This window comes from Pinus tabuliformis, chromosome 9, assembly GCF_031772625.1.
Source record: "Pinus tabuliformis cultivar Carrire ecotype Pingquan chromosome 9, CPIR1, whole genome shotgun sequence".
NCBI classification, from domain to species: Eukaryota; Viridiplantae; Streptophyta; class Pinopsida; order Pinales; family Pinaceae; genus Pinus; species Pinus tabuliformis.
This window is the reverse complement of record NC_142307.1, coordinates 1,645,479,277-1,645,497,074: the sequence shown is the minus strand read 5'-3', so window position 1 is coordinate 1,645,497,074 and position 17,798 is coordinate 1,645,479,277. Positions and strand designations below refer to the sequence as shown.

General features: G+C 37.9%; 1 protein-coding gene across 1 annotated transcript; it reads left to right on the top strand.

Moving 5' to 3' along the window:
• The first annotated feature begins 377 nt into the window (after positions 1–377).
• LOC149155153 (uncharacterized) lies at positions 378–4,811 on the top strand. The gene is made up of 4 exons (XM_089444329.1): positions 378–683; positions 870–2,422; positions 3,338–3,804; positions 3,982–4,811. The coding sequence occupies exons 1-4, from the start codon at positions 378–380 to the stop codon at positions 4,809–4,811; spliced, it is 3,156 nt and encodes a 1,051-aa protein (XP_089300455.1).
• Positions 4,812–17,798: the final 12,987 nt, after the last annotated feature.

Sequence of the window (17,798 nt, the reverse complement as noted above, 5' to 3'; positions counted from 1 at the left end):
CATGTCAATGTGTAAGGGTCTTTAAATATAAAGATATATTATCATGCCAAGAACTATATATGTGCGTGAAGGGGTTTTAAACATAAACATTTATAGTCATGTTAAGAACTATTTACTTATATAGACCAGGTATCATGTATACCCGATGACTCAAGGTAGAGTTAGGTAACAAGTAAAATTTTTTTTTTTTATGTGTGTTGGCATATTGAGTTGAGATCGTGACAATGTGGTATCAGAGCAGAGGTTTCAAAACTGTGGCCTCTGGGACAGCAAAAACTATTTGAAAAGTTTACATAGTAACAAGTAATTAATTGTCTTTCTTGTGTACTACCAGGAGAACCAAATAAAGACAGTTACCTGTTAACAGTTAATAGAAGATGGAAGAAATGCCGGGAGCTGGCGGCAGCCCTCCGGAAAATGCAGGGTTGTGGGTACAGCTTGGTGCTGAGACACGCAGTACCAATCAGGCAATATTGCAAACTGTTCAGGAGCTGAAAGGGGAGATGGCACGCCTGCGAGAGGATAATGCGCGATTAACTATGGAACAAGAAAGGATACTAAAGAGCTTGTCAGATAAACAAAACCCACCCTTGGCCAGCCCTAGTGCAGAACAGCAAAGGGGCACTGAGGAACGGGATTATGCACCTGGGCTTTCTGAAGAGCAGGAAGATCATTCTGATAATGTACAAGAACAACAAACCTTCAAGAGGCAGAAAGTGGAGTTACAAGGGGAATTCCGAAAAATCAAACCTCCACTCTTTGATGGAGAGCAGGAAGAAGCAGCAGAAGCCTGGTTGATTAATATTAATAAATATTTTCAACTTTACGAATATGACCAAAATCTGAAGGCACGGCTGGCTATCTTTCAGTTGCAAGGCAAGGCCACCTTATGGTGGGAAGAAATTAAAATTGTGAAGGGAGTAAGTGAGCAGAGCATAACCTGGGAGAAATTCCAGAAATATTTTAAGGAAAGGTATTTAACTGAGCGCTTTTACGATGAGAAGGCGCGAGAATTCCATGACTTACGCCTAGGACAGCAGTCCATGGATGAATTTATAAATCGTTTCACCTCTCTGCTTCGTTATGTGCCTTACATTAAAGAGGAGAAGGCTAAGGTGCAGAGGTTCGTGAGTAGTTTACCGGCCTACATAAGGGAACGGATTGAATTTGACAATCCCCGGACTATGGATGAGGCAATTCGGAAGGCTAGAATTTGCTACCAGCAGAACAAACTAAAGGGAGAAGTTCCAAACAGAAAATGGAATGAAAGAAAAGGTAGCAGAATTGCTGGAAACAACAAAGGCAGCCGCAGAGATGGTGGTAAAGGGGCTGGAAAGGGGCAATTTAACAGAAGCACAAACAAGGGTACCTTCCGGCCTAAGCCAAGCGAGAGCAGGATCAGTGAACCCCCTGCTAAATCGGAGGGTGAAGGGACCAGACCTCCAGTTCAGTGCTGGATATGTGAGGGACCACATTATGCTAGAAATTGTCCACAGCGTAAAAGAACTGAGCAAATATCTCAAGTTCATGAAGCTTCAACTGTTGGGGATGTGGCGCGCAGCGTACCAAGGATCAACGCAGCATTAGAAGACCGGCAGGCGGAATACCAACCTTCCATGGTGGAATTCGAAGGTAAGATTTCCCACCTTTCTGTAGCTGTACTTATTGATCCAGGAGCTACTTTAAGTTATGTTAGCCCAAAAGTAGTGGAACACTGTAAGCTACCACCAGAAAAGTTCAAAAACCCATGGTTGGTCCAGTTAGCTACGGGAGCCAAAAGGCGGGTTTTAGCTAAAGTCAATAACTGTTCTTTCAGCATAGCTGGACAGCCTGTAACAGCAGACTTGAATGTACTTCCGTTAGGCTCCTACGACATTCTTATTGGTATGGATTGGTTGGAAAAGCACTGGTCGTTGGTAAATTGTAAAACCAAGACCATATACTATAAAGATGATTTGGGGCAGCAACAGGAATTGCAGGGAATTAAACATCCGGTTCAGATACGACCTATCACTGCAACTCAGCTAGCTAAATGCATTCGGAAGAAATGTCAGGTCTATGCCATACAAGTGGGCTATGCGAATCAGAAGAATAAGATGTCTGCAATAGATGACATTCCTGTGGTACAGGAATTTACAGATGTCTTTCCTGAAGAGGTACCGGGTTTGCCTCCAAGAAGGGACATAGACTTCACCATAGAGTTGATACCGGGGGCGGCACCAGTATCGCGAGCACCATACCGGATGAGCATACCAGAGTTAACAGAGTTGAAAATGCAGCTCCAGGAGCTGTTGGAGAAACAGTACATTCGACCCAGTGTGTCACCCTGGGGAGCACCAGTATTGTTCGTAAAAAAGAAGGACGGAACTCTGCGCATGTGCATAGATTATCGGCAGCTGAATAAGCTTACGGTCAAAAACAAGTACCCTTTGCCCAGAATAGATGAACTCTTTGACCAAGTGAAAGGGGCAAAAGTGTTTTCCAAAATTGACCTGCGATCTGGTTACCATCAGATCAGGATTAAAGATGAGGACATTGCCAAAACTGCTTTTCGGACACGCTATGGGCACTACGAATTTGTAGTGCTACCTTTTGGGCTGACCAATGCACCTGCTACTTTTATGTGCATGATGAATAGCGTGTTTCACAGATTTTTGGACAAGTTTGTATTGATATTCATTGACGACATATTGATATATTCTCGTTCCCAACAGGAACATGAGGAGCATCTTAGATTGGTGTTGCAAACACTCCGGGAGCATCAGCTATATGCTAAGTTTAGCAAATGTGATTTCTTCAAAGAAGAAATTCAGTACTTGGGCCACGTGATTACGAAGGAGGGAATTGCGGTCGACCCTGAGAAGATAAAATCTATTATGGAGTGGCCTATACCTAAAGACGTTGCTGATATCAGATCCTTCATGGGGTTAGCTGGTTACTACCGGAGATTTGTGGAAGGCTTTTCTAGGATAGCCTATCCTATCACCTCCTTGCAAAAGAAAGGAAAGATATTCAAATGGACAGCAGAGTGTCAACAGAGTTTTGACCGTTTAAAGCATCTTCTCACCACCGCACCTATTCTGAGGATTGCTGATCCTAGTAAGGACTATGTGGTGTGTACCGATGCAAGCAAGGAGGGCGTGGGAGGAGTACTAATGCAGGAAGGAAAGGTTATAGCATATGAATCGAGGAAACTAAAAGAACATGAGCAAAGATACTCTGCTTATGATTTAGAGTTAACTGCTGTGATTCACGCGCTAAAGATGTGGCGACATTATCTTCTGGGAAAGAAATTTCTGTTGTTAACTGATCATCACAGTTTGACGCATTATTTCAGCCAACCTACCTTGAATGCAAGGCAAGGTCGTTGGGCAGATTTTCTAAGTGGATTTGACTTTGAAATAAAGCATTTGAAGGGCAAGGAAAATCGAGTGGCAGATGCCTTAAGTCGAAAGGTTCACTGCTTATGTGAACTTTCAGCCAGTAAGTGGCGAAGTACGCTGGTTGAACAGATAAGAACAGCAGCCAATAATGATTCTGAATATCAGCATTTAAAACAGCAGGTTCAGCAATCTGATAATGAAAAGTTACAACAAGGGTACACATTGGATAATGCTGGATTGCTGTATTTTAATAAAAGAATGTATGTGCCTGATTCAAATGACCTTAAGAAGCTGATTTTAGATGAGTTTCATATCAGTCACTACACTGGCCATCCAGGGTACCAAAAGATGGTCACAGCACTTAAGAAGGAGTATTACTGGCCAGGAATGAAGAAGCAGATAGTGGAATACTTGGCAAGATGTCTGGAATGCCAGCAAATTAAGGCTGAACATCAACACCCAGCGGGACTGTTACAGCCTCTGCCTATTCCGGAATGGAAATGGGAAACCATTTCTATGGATTTTATAACCGGGCTACCACGAACGAAGAAGGGCAATGATTCAATTATGGTCGTGGTTGATAAATTGAGTAAAGCAGCGCACTTCATACCGGTGCAGTCTACTTACAAGGCGGTACAAATCGCGCATCTCTTTATGCAACACGTGTTCCGCTTGCATGGAATGCCAAAGGTAATTATATCAGACCGGGATGTGAAATTCACGTCCACCTTTTGGAGGACATTGTTTGCCGAGTTAGGCACTCGATTGAATTTCAGCACGGCTTATCACCCACAGACCGATGGCCAAACCGAGCGAGTCAATCAGGTGTTGGAAGACATGTTGCGAGCGAATGTAATGTTAAAGCCTGGTCAGTGGGAAGAGTATTTGCATTTGGTTGAATTTGCCTACAATAATGGGTATCATACTTCAACTCAGCTAAGTCCCTTTGAGGTCCTATATGGGCGAAAGTGCCACACACCCTCAAGTTGGAGTGGACTGGAGGATAAGCTGAGTTTGGGTCCGGAAATGTTGAAAGATATGGAAGAAATGGTAAAAAGAGTGCGAGCAAATCTAAAGGCTGCACAAGACAGACAGAAAAGCTTTGCAGATAGGAAAAGAAGGTTCGCAGAGCACAATGTTGGCGACCATGTGTTTGTAAGGATTCAAACCCGAAGGAGCACACTACAGTGGAGTGGTTGCGCCAAGCTGGCTCCTCGATACTTTGGACCGTTTCAGATTCTAGCTAGAGTGGGGCCTGTGGCCTACCAACTAGCTTTACCCAGTCATATTAGGATTCACAATGTGTTCCATGTTTCTGTCCTAAAGAAATATGTATATGACCCAAAACATGTTATTCAATGGCAAGATGTGCGGGTAAGAATTAATCCGGTTGTTTCGATTATGCAGCTTTATTCAATGGGAGATTGATTATGTGCTGGTTGTTTGCAGGTCGAACCGGAAGGCGAGGTCCTGGTCGAACCACAGAGCATTCTCGACCGGAGAGAAGTGCGGCTGCGGAAACGGGTTATTACCCAAATTAAAGTGCTGTGGCAGCACTATGGCCCTGAGGAGGCTACGTGGGAAGACGAGGAACCTTTTAAAAAGGCCTACCCGAATTTATTTAATGAGAAAGGACATCGGGACGATGTCCAATCCCAGGGGGGGAAGATGTAATGACTCGGTAATTTGTAATTCCAGATAGTTACTGTGGTAAAACCATATGAGTGGTAATTTGTTTTATTAAAGACATTATTAGTTTTAATATAAATATAAGAGATTATTTTGCACATGTGTATTGATGAAATGATGAAATGCTGGCAGCCTCCAAAAGGAGGATTTTCTATTAAAAGAAAATAAAATCAGTTATGGAACTGAAAAAGAAACTGCCTCTCACCCAAGGAAAAGGTCCTGGGGAGGAAAACCTCTGGGCTGTTGATGAACAGGCAGGGGAAAGATTCCAGGGAGGACAGAGTGGAAAATTGGGGTTAAGTCTGATTGTGATCAGATAACCCAGCACGGTGGTGCATGAGTCTTGTGGAGGCTGCAGGCCTGCAAGACAGCTCGGGGGGAGAATCCAGTGCAGTGGATCTCAAGGTTGGGAGGTTAAGAGCTATATTGTAACAGGTGGGAGCTGAAAGTCAAGCAACAGTAGCAGATTACCAGGTATGTACCTTTAACAGTTAATTGAGAAACAGGTAAAGTCGGCATACAAACAAACTTATACAGTGGTTTAGCTTCCTTAGTAAAGTAAGAGATTTATTTAAGCAAATGTGAATGTCTGAGTTTCATTTATTACATAAGAAATAGAACTATGTAAATGCGGGTAGATGAACCTCTGTATTAAGTAAAAGATATTGAGATACAAATTATAAATGTCAAGTTCCTTTATAACTTCAAGAAAATACAGCTTTCGCACATACGGTGGACTGTGACACCCTGGTTATTAATACACAGAAGACTTTAAATAGCAGCATATGTTATTCGCTACTGAGTAAATGATTAACATAACAGTGATTCTATATCATATAACAACAGTCATAGTGAATAAGTAAATAGCTATTCGACAGAAATGTATTAACAACCATAGCCGATAACAAGGTTACCTCACAACCCAGTTCCTGGGTGAATAAACAAACTAAACGTAGAAACAGATATGAGAGACAAGACAACAGGGTTATATCTGAAGTGGCCGTGACTGTATAATGTATGAAATAAACAATACAGTGGTGCGTTCACATAAAGATACGAATGCATGCAAGAAAAGGAACCAGTATCTCAGATATAACTTGATTTAACCTACAGTTGTAGCAAGTGCTTAACATCGAGAGCTATTCGCTTAAACAGAAATTTGTAAGAACTCGGCTGGCAAGCCTAGGTTGCTGGTAGAGCAACGAAACCATTTAGCTGAAAAGGGTTACTCACAGGTAAACCCTTCTTTATTCTTACACTGTAAAACGAATTTATATATATCTATAACAAGCGAGATAACAATGATACTAGTCGCGGACCAACAAACACGAATAACAATATTAGATTGAGGAACAGTACAGAGAACTGGAAACTGCATACGTTATTAACCATTAGGATTACACTGCCATCCTTTAAACATACATGCGAGCGAGAAGGGGATGCTTGCTCCCATTATTCCAGGAGCAAGCCATAACCCTGACTCCGCCGTAAAAGAGAATAGAAACATAATCTGTTTAAAATCCATGAGTTCGAAACAATAAGATAATACATGAAACAAGAGCGGATAAGTAATTACGAAATGACCAGAATAGCACAACAAGCAGAATCTATATATATGTTCATTACTGTAATGAGCCGTAGGGTAAGGCCATCAGTTAATCAAAAATAATAACTGTATCAAGACCTGATAAGAGTATGTCGGTTGGGTAAAACCGAATACAGTAACAATGTACAAATAAGGAGAAGTATTACTTAAAACACTTTACAACTGATTTTATAACTTAAAAGACAAACAGTCAAACCCTCATTGGGGCCCGAGGGCGTAAACAGAAAGCAACTTCACCACAGGGTTCCATGGATTTACAGTACAGGATGAAACGCCGCCTGTAAAGCCATACCCAGTTGTGAGCAGGGTTAATCGACCTGAGACACAATAGCACAGGCATGAGCCTAGTCTCGGCCAGAGGGAGCTGCCAACCTTTCATTACAATAAACCCTAAGGGGTAATACACCCAACGCCAAAGACTTACCCGGTAGTAAGCGGAGTGACCTGAAACCTTTCCGGATGATGGCAGACGCTGAGACCAAACCCCTGCACGAGATAGTCATTGTTAGCAACGGTACAAACAAATAATGAGCATAGCAAGAACCGAATCAAAACCATAAACAGCTAACAGTAACCCTGGAGGATTGCCATGGTGGTAAGATTTCATACCTGCGCAAGGAACCAGGCTGCAGAGAGAGGGACACTGTCGGAGGAGAGGCTGAAGCATTGGTGAAAATGAGCCAAAACCGAAGAACCCGGCAACATATATTGTCAACCAAACCCTAGGATTAATCAGCGCCATCCAATCTGGAAATGAGATCGCCACCGTTCGTTTGAGCGGGAGTGTGGCTCTCATATCGAAGGTCAATCCGTCCGCGTGATCACATGAGTTCACATGGCTCACAGCCACCTGGCCACGGAGCAGTGAGTTGGAATTACCTCCGCTCACCATGTGGCATTCAAGTTAATGCATCCCATCAAACATTAATACTGCTAAGTGAAAGTGCGGGTGGTAGATGTGTTACCCACGTATCATGTCAATGTGTAAGGGTCTTTAAATATAAAGATATATTATCATGCCAAGAACTATATATGTGCGTGAAGGGGTTTTAAACATAAACATTTATAGTCATGTTAAGAACTATTTACTTATATAGACCAGGTATCATGTATACCCGATGACTCAAGGTAGAGTTAGGTAACAAGTAAAATTTTTTTTTTTTATGTGTGTTAGCATAGTTGAGTTGAGATCGTGACACCACGTCACAATTAAACATAAAGAAAAGTATACGTACAATCCCTGTTGAGTACGCATGCTAATCCATTTCCGCATGCGAAGAGACTGTGTTGCTTTAAGTCGTGGGTCAATTATTCGATGCTCACTGTCAACTACCCCATTTGTCCTCTGTCCCTCCCATCTTTACTTTATGTCCTTTCCATTTTTAAGTCGTGGGTCAGTTAATCGATGCTCAGTGTCCTTTCCATATGTTTACTCTTAAAGTCGTTCGTAAATTAGTTGCATGCGACAGACTGCGTTGCTTTTCCTCACCCACTCCATGTGTCGTACGTCCTTCCCATCTTTACTTTCCACATCGAAGACACTGTGTTGCTTTAAGTCGTGGGTCAAATACTCGATGCTCAGTGTCAACCGCCCCCATTCGTCTTCTGTCCTTCCCATCTTCTTACTTTACATCCTTTCGATGCCACATGCTCCCCCATCAAATTAGAGAAAATAAGAATAAATGGGACCAGTGACCAATAAGAATAAATGGGACCAGTGACCAGACCTTCATGTATATTATACAATCTAGTTTATTTATAATTTTAGATTAAAAGGTAAGATAATTATAATATATATGGAAATGATTATGGTTATTAAATATTTTATATGAATTATACAATCTAATTTATTTATAATTTTAGATTAAGATTATTTATAATTTTAGATTAAAATGTAAGATAACTATTATATATAGAAATGATTATGGTGTTCATTATAGAATTAGTAATGATGATATAAGGGTGAGCTAAAGATACCGCTTACCAGTATTACATTTTAATGATTAAATATAGAAAAAAATACAGAATGGGAGTTTAGGAGCTAAATTCGAGGGTAGGCTAAGGAGGTTTGTTACAAGTGGTATCAGAGCAATCAAGTTCAAACCTTGCATCCTATGGGCCAATACGCCTCCATAAGGTATGGACAAGTCTAATCATGAATATGGCGTCATTACCACAAACTTTGCAAAGGGGTTCTGGTATAAGTTTTAAATATGAGCTCCTTAAGGTTTAATCTAAATATCAATGTTAAATCTATATGCACAGTTTTGGTTGCTTGAAATATTTATCTCTGTCATAAATACGAATGCGTAAGAAGGGACATTGAAACAACAAACACACAAACACACACAGATATATATATATATATTTACTGCTAAAGGGTTTGATTATAATGGTTGACTTTGGGTTTATGAAATGGCGAGATTATTTTAAAGGAAACCCTTAAACACTATACTAATTGAATGAAAGAAAGAAAATGGGAAAATGAAGCTACGTTAGGTTTGTTTCCTAAGGCCTTGTTGAATCAGATAATGTTTTAACTATACAAAATTAGTTTTAACCGTAAGTTTGTTGATATAGGAAAAGGAAATAAAAATATAAGATCTGCCTACAATTGCATCCATGTGAATATGACGAGTCTCAATCTGTATTGGTTGAGAGTTGATATTTTTTTGTTGGGACCACCTGTCTTTTTCGGAATTCGAATCGATCTCTTCTTTCACTTTGGAAATTAAGAGAATGAACGCATGTTCTTGGGAATTTATTTAAGGATACGGCTACCCGTAATTACATGTGTGTGCATGGTTAACCCTAAAGCTAACCAAAACTCTCTACCAACCATCGCTTCATCACGTATGGTCTGTCTGTAAGGCCTATCTTGACGTAAGAGAGTAATATTCTGAAAATGTGAAATTACCAAGCAACAACCATATCTGAGATAGACCAAGATCAAATACAAGTGAGATCAATTACAACACATGCGCATTGAGAGAGTGCTCACACTTAAACCGCCAAGGGAACAAGAGCATTTATTTAATGTGCATGAAACGTCGAGAGCCAGTTACATCCATGTAGCGTGTAAATAAGATTATTGTGGTAATTAAGTGGAATTATATATGTAAAAATATATTTCCCTTGGGCCAATCTTCACACCACAGCCACAAGTCGGGTAGTTAGCATTTGAGTAAGTTATGCTTCAGTAGGTGAAGATTAAATTCAAGTAGTAAAAAGCTAAAAACCTATTCATATGGACTACTCAAAACAAACTTATTTTCGACAATTAATATATTGCGCCGGCTACATCAGCGATTAGATCCAAAGAATTGCTCTTCAAACTCCTGTTCTCGAAGGGATTCCTTGGAAAAACGATAGATATCAACGCGTCCCAAACAACGGCTAAGCCAAGCCATAAACCAAGCCAGCACTCCAAATACATATAGCCAGCCATGGGTGGAGTCAATGGAAGAAGCATGTTTTTGCATAACACGTCAACAAGTGTCCAGAGAGATTCACAAGTGCATAGGCATCAAGCAGGTTTTCTTATCAGAATACTATCGAAACGTCAACCACTGTGACTTGATCCCTGGTTTAGTCCTACTTCTCTTGGACTTCCTCAACATTCAATTACATACTGAGTATGGGAGTTGTATAAAAACTCTGACGGGTTACGACGGTCAAACCATTGAAACCATCCAAGTGACATTTCACACAAAGAAGGACGATAAATACCTATTAAAACAACTTATCTATAAATTTTTTTATAAACATTGTTTCTTATTCTGTTTGCATTACCGTAGGCATGAAGAAACAAGGGTGTGGGTAATATCATCCATAGAATGTGATAAAGTACCATGCAATGAATTAATAAGGATGTACGCCTATGAGGTTATGGCATAATCGAATAACGCGGTGATGTTAATGGGGTGATGAAGGTGATTTTCCTATAAAAATATGCAACCTTCTAGTCATAGCAATCTGTGAAATTAACAAAAGGATGCGTTGTTTCTAAAAATTACACACCTTCAAAGCTCGCCTTCATTGGTCGTAGCTTTTAGAAACATCAGTAGAAAATCTTTAGATTGATGTTTCCCTTTTCAATATTGCATTTCGTATTTGCCTTATCTCGTAAGGAAAGCCAATTTTTTGACTTACGAAGCTAGGAACGTTAACTGCAGCAATGTGTCTTTGTATGTGAGTATGGTTAGTGGGATAAGATTATGTTTTCTTTGTTTCCTTTTAGGTGCCATTTCATAGTCGGAGGCATCCAAGATTGGCAACAAAGCCAATAACATTTTTTCCCTGAACGATTGAGGAAAAGCCAAAGTTGGCCATGTTTTCATTCTGTTGATTGTCTACTGAATGGGAAGTGCTTAGTAAGGATAATGATTATATTGAGTAAAAAAACCAATTCATAGGTTGACTATATGAGCATATTGGTTTTAGGAGGACGTGATTGAAAAATCCGCAGGATTTTGAGTCATCAAATTAGAAAAAGCACTGCTGTAATGACTACACCGTTGTTGGGTTCAAGAAGTAGTTAGGTTGTCGTTAGCCGCCATTATTGTGTTTCAATTTTAGCTGTAATTGAGTCAATTTCCCTGTTCTGATCTAAGCGAAAGTTATTAAGATTGTCTTTACAGTGGTAAGAAAGAGTAGCATGCTTTAGTGTTTTGCAGATGTTCATGCATGTGGAACAATTATGGAGGAGTGTCTCCCATAGTATTATCAAGGTTTCACCATGGTCTATGTCGTGCATAATGAAATTAGATGCTCCTGCATGCAGTATAAGGAATTAATGGTACATATTTTTAGTTATGCATATATGGGTCTGTAAGATATCTAGTGAAATTGACTTGAATATCACCAGGTTTCTGCCAGTACCTAGTGCGCCTATAATGAAAAATATCTCCAGTATTGCATCACAACTCGTTAAATAGTTGTAATATTTATAATTGTATGAAATAAGTTACCTGTATAATTCCTAATCTAATATTTGTATTTAATTAACCAATTCTTTATGCATGATGGAAACAAGACCTATAATAATGATCGATGAACATGATAGTAGAGTTTAATTAATATCATTGATGTAGGTAAGGAAATTATTATAGGTTGCATGTTATGGTTAGTTTTGTTTTCATCTATTAAATCATGTTTATTAGAAATAAGACACATAAGCCTTGACAATAGGGTTAAAACACCATATCAAAACCACTCTATAATTAAATTGATAGTGATTGTGGAGTCTGCTATAGAATTACTAATGATGATATTAGGGCAGGCTAAAGATACCCCTTGCCAGCATTCCAACTTAACGATTAAATATAAAAAAAAATTACAAAATGGGAGCTTAGGAGCTAAATTCCAAGGTAGGCTAAGGAGGTTCGTTACAAGTGGTATCAGAGCAATCAAGTTCAAAAATTGCAGCCTATGGGCCAATACGCCTCCATAAGGTATGCAAAAGTCTAAGCCTGGATTTGGTGTCATTACCACAAACTTTGCGAAGGGGTTCCAGTATAACTGTTAAATCTGAACTCCTTAAGATTTAATCTAAATAATAATTTTAAAGCCATATGCACATTTCTGGTTTTTTGAAATATTTATGTATGTCATAAATATGAATGTTTAATAAGGGACGTTGAAACAAAATATATATATATATATATATATATATATATATAACTGCTAAAGGGTTTGATTATAATGGTCCACTTTGGCTCTATGAAATGGCAAGAGGGAAACCCTTAAACACTATACTAATCGAACACTAATGGAACGAAAGAATTAAAATGGGAAAATGAAGCTATGATGGGTTTGTTTCCTAAGGCCTTCTTGAATCAGATGACGTTTTAACTATACGAAATTGGTTTTAACCGTAAGTTTATCGATTTAGGAAAAAAAAATTACAAGATCTGCCTACAAGTGCATCCATGTGAATATGACCAGTCTCAATCTGTATTAGTTGAGGATTGATATTTTTCTGTTGGGACGACATATTTTTTTCAGAATTTGAATCGATCTCTAATTTCACTTTGGACCTTAAGAGAATGCACCCATGATCTTGGGAATTTTTTTAAGGACACAACTGCCCATAATTATATGTGTGTGCATTGTTAGCCCTAAAGCTAATCAAAACTCTGTACCAACCACTACTTCATCACGTATGGTCTATTTGTATGGTCTATCTCAATGTAAGAGAGTAATCTTCTGCAAATGTCAAATTACCAAGCAACAACCATATCTGAGATAGACCAATGTCAAATACAAACGAGATCAATTACAATGCATGCGCATGGAGAGAGCGCTCACACTTAAACCACCAAGGGAAGAAGAGCATTTATTTACTGTGCGTGAAATGTCGAGAGCCTCTTACATCCATGTAGCGTGTAAATAGGATTATTGTGGTAATTAGGTGCAATTATATGTAAATAAATATTTCCCTTGGGCCAATCTTCACATAGCCACAAGTCGGGTAGTTACTATTTGAGTAAGTTATGCTTCAGTAGGTGAAGATAAAATTCAAGTATTAAAAAGCTCACTAGTCACATCGAAACTACAAAGCTAAAAACCTATTTATATGAACTGCTCAAAACAAACTTATTTTCAACCATGAATATATTGCGTCGGCTACATCAACGATTAGAGCAAAAGCATTGCTCTTAAAACTCTTTTTCTCGAAGGGGTTCCTTGGAACATCAATCGATATCAACGCATCCCAAATACTGACTAAGCCAAGCCATAAACCAAGCCAACACTCCAAATACATATCGCCAGTCGTGAGTGGAGTCAATGGAAGAAGCATGTTTTTGCATAACATGTCAACAAGTGTCCAAAGAGATTAACAAGTGCATAGGTATCGAGTGGGTTTTCTTACGAGAACACCGTCCAAACGTCAACCATTGTGACTTGATCCCTAGTTTATTCCCACTTCCCTTGGACTTCCTGAGCACTCGATTACATGTTGAGTATGGGAGTTGTATAAAAACTCTGATGGGCATATCTGTCACGACGGATCAAACAATTGAAACCATCCATGTGACAGTTCATGAAAATAAGGATAATAAATACCTGTTAAAACAACTTATCTGTAATATTTTTGATAAACGTTGTTTCCTATTCTATTTGCATTACTGCAGCCATGAAGGAACAAGGGTGTGGATAATATGATGCACATAATGGGATAAAGTATCATGCAATGAATTAATAAGGATGTACGCCTATGATGTTATAGCGTAATGGAATAATGGAGTGATCTTAATGGGTAAGGACGGTGATTTTGTTATAAAATGGCGCAACCTTCTAGTCATATCAATCTGTGAAATTAACAAAAGCCTGCATTGTTTCTAAAAATTACACACCTTCAAAGCTCGCCTTCACTGGTGGTAGCTTTTAGAAACATCACTAGAAAATATTTAGATTGATGTTTCCCTTTTAAATATTGAATTTTGTGTTTTCCTTATCTCGTAAGGAAAGCTGAATTTTTGACTTATGAAAGTAGGAATGTTAACTGTAACAAAGTGTATCTCTATGTGTGTATGGGTAATGGAATAAGATTACTATTTTTTTTGCTGCCTTTCGGGTGCCATGTCATAGTCAGAGGAATGAAAAATTGGAAACAAAGCCACTAATACTGCCTCCCTGAACGATTGAGGAAAAGTTGAAGTTTGACGTGTTTTCATTCTGTCGATTGTCCGCCGAATGGAAAGTGCTGAGTAAGGATAATGATTATATTGAGTAAAAAGAAAACCAATTCATAGGCTTACTCTATGAGCATATCGGTTTTAGGAGGATGTGATGGAAAAAGACACAGGATTTTGAGTCATCAAATTAGGAAGAAGGTTGTTGTAATGACTACACTGTTGCTGGGTTCAAGAAGTAGTTAGGTTGTCATTAACTGCCATTATTGTGTTTCAATTTTAGCAGTAATTGATTCAATTTCCATGTTCCAATTTAACTGAAAGTACCTAACTGACTGTTTGAGCGAAAAAAGGAATGGAGAAGAGAATAAAGCACCTAGTGCACATGCATTTATGGTTGGTAAAAATGAAGGAAACACATTTTCCTCTGGAAATGACAACATTTGTGTCATTGTTTCTGGGATTATTTGCAACCCTTTTCACATTTTCAAAACAATGGCGTGTATGCAGTCCTGTCATATTTCGTTTCATGGGAGGCAGAGCTGAGGTTCCCAAGGCAGTTTCTATAGAATTCAAAATCTCCTCTACTACTGTGACATCAATGGAAGCCATACCTCCTTCCCCAATATTGACTAATTTGATTTCAGGGTCTTGGACCCCAAGACGATAAAGTTAGTTATAAAGTTGGTTAAGAGATATTGATTTCAAAAGTTAGTGGCTCTCAAGGTGTTGAGGACCTATTAAATACTGTCATTACCCTTCTACCTTAAATCTTTCCAGTGATATTTTGAGCTTGAGATCTTTGACAATAGATTTATATCGTTGGAATCTCTACAATAGTTTCCACAGCTAAATGAACTCCATGAAAAATGTTTATTGGCTCGCACTCAGACCATGAAAACTGTGGAAGCGACAGTGCCATGATAAAAAAAAACAAAAAAGGTTCGTTAAGATGAGTAGGTCATGAAGAAAGAGAGAACATCAGAAATTGTTATTAATTAGGAGGTAATTTCCCTTCTCTGATTTTCATAATTGCATGTGTAATTTGAAAATTGTTTGTTGATTTAGAAAATGCAAATTTGATTAGACTATTTCAGTGCAACAGAGAGCATTGATCTTTGGACAATCTGAATCACTTCACATATTTGTGTTTGTGATGATACAAAAGAAGTATTTGATCTTCACAAGATGATAGTTCCTCTCTACGGAGTTGCATGTGAATGACCTTGCATCAATGCAAATTTCCATCACTGTTCTGAAGAGATTTCTTGTTGTAGTAGATTATCTATTACAACGTTCTGAAATATGAGGATGTGTGGATGGGTGAGGAAGGTGATCATTCCTGTGACAAGAAAGTTCATGAAAATCTCAATTTTTAAATCACTAGATCAAGTTGAAATAAAGAGAAACAAAATTTCTGAAGTAAGCGAGTACAATCTGAAAGAGAAGGCCATGGTGTTAAAATATTAACCAAGGTATGGTCAAGCATGTAAAACATTAATTTTGCGTTGTGAGTAAGGGAAAATTATGCATAAAGCATGATGAATGAATTCATTAATTGTTTATTTATATATGGAAAATTAGAATTGTTGAGGTACCTGCAACATAGATGTGAAATCGTTTTTTTGGCAAGACTTGGAAATCTTACATGGAAAAAGTAGTTTCATGAGCTTAAGAAAATAACTACTCATTTGGAATTGCGAGCAGAGTTAAATCCTTATGTGTATTGATTTTTGTTTACATGAGAAAAGGCAATTTCTACCTACAATTCTAGGTTATGTTGTTGGGTTGATTTTTCATGTAATTTTCCAAACTGGTCATGCTTTAACATGTGGAGGTTGTTGTATTGAAAGTGAAGGTAACATATATATATATATATATATATATATGATAGCAACTAGATGTACATAAAGGGTAACTACTCATTTGGAATTGCGAGCAGAGTTAAATCCTTATGTGTATTGATTTTTGTTTACATGAGAAAAGGCAATTTCTACCTACAATTCTAGGTTATGTTGTTGGGTTGATTTTTCATGTAATTTTCCAAACTGGTCATGCTTTAACATGTGGAGGTTGTTGTATTGAAAGTAAAGGTAACAGATATATATATATATATATATATATATATGATAGCAACTAGATGTACATAAAGGGAAACTTGGGAAATTTTTATTATTATGAATGACGTAGAGAAATTAGAAAGTTTTGCTTAAAACCTCTAACACAATTTCTACCATTGGATCAACATCCCGAACCATGACATAAACCGGTTGATGAACCCTGTGGAAAACTATATTGGAATTGATTGTTCCAATAGGTAAGAGATATAAATGGTGATTGTTACAATCGTAGTATAGATGCATGGCTAAATAAAATCATCTAACCCTAGAAAAGAAGATTAGATAGTAATGAAAATCATGGTTGTATCATTGTTGTACTGTTGTACCCATGCATTTTCATACCATAGTCTGGTTGAGTGGTCATTCAGATAAAAGTGTTTTAAAAAGGATCATGCTAATATCCATCCATAGTAATAAGTCATATGAATCTTCCATGTAAGTACTTACTGTTGAATTCTGGTATTGATTCTGGATTCGTTAGTCAACCTTATGGTCTCTTACATGGTGACAGAAAGTAAAAGTCATTGCTCAACAGTCATAAAGATCTTGTTTACCCCAATTCCTATTAATAGGGAGTATGTTTTGTAGAAGGAAAGAGCCAGATTGACCTAATGATTATATTGGTAAAGTAGTGTGGAGTTGTTGTTGTGTTGTGATAAAATTATGTTTTGTTGCTTAGATGTTCGAAATAATTATGTTGAGCAAGGATTGATGTTTTCTGACTTGTAGAATCAATCTTATGCTACTAAGAAATTCTTACAAATATTCATAGCATGTAGAAATGTGGCTTTTTCCTCCATGCAGGGGATTTAAGTTGCTTGAACTATATTAAAATTATATTTTTCTAGCATACATGCATGGGCTATTATGTGCCAAAAAAAATAATAAGCAAAGTATGCATGAAGAACTCATGATAATGTTTAATAAGTTGTACAAATTGTTGTTCAAATTAATCCTATGATGAATGCATCTGCTTACAATATGATTCGTTCTTCAGTTGGAAGAAACCATGGTTAAGGGGAAACTTAACTTAAACATATTTCCAGGACATATGCATCTTCGATGGATATGCATAATGGAACCTAGAAGTATCCTTGAGTACAAACCATATTAATTGATGAAGTAGCACAAATGATATTGAACACTAAGTCAATTAAATTATATTTAACAATCTATTTAAATAGATTGATATCATAATTTGTACCAAGCAATTTTGAGAGGATCTCTTATTGGATTGCATTGATAAGGTGTCTGGACGACATAAGGAAATGTTGCATAATTCAAACAAGAACTCAGAAAATATATAACTAATATTTTGGTAAAGGGTGATTTAATGATAAGGATGAGCTAATATGTAAATACC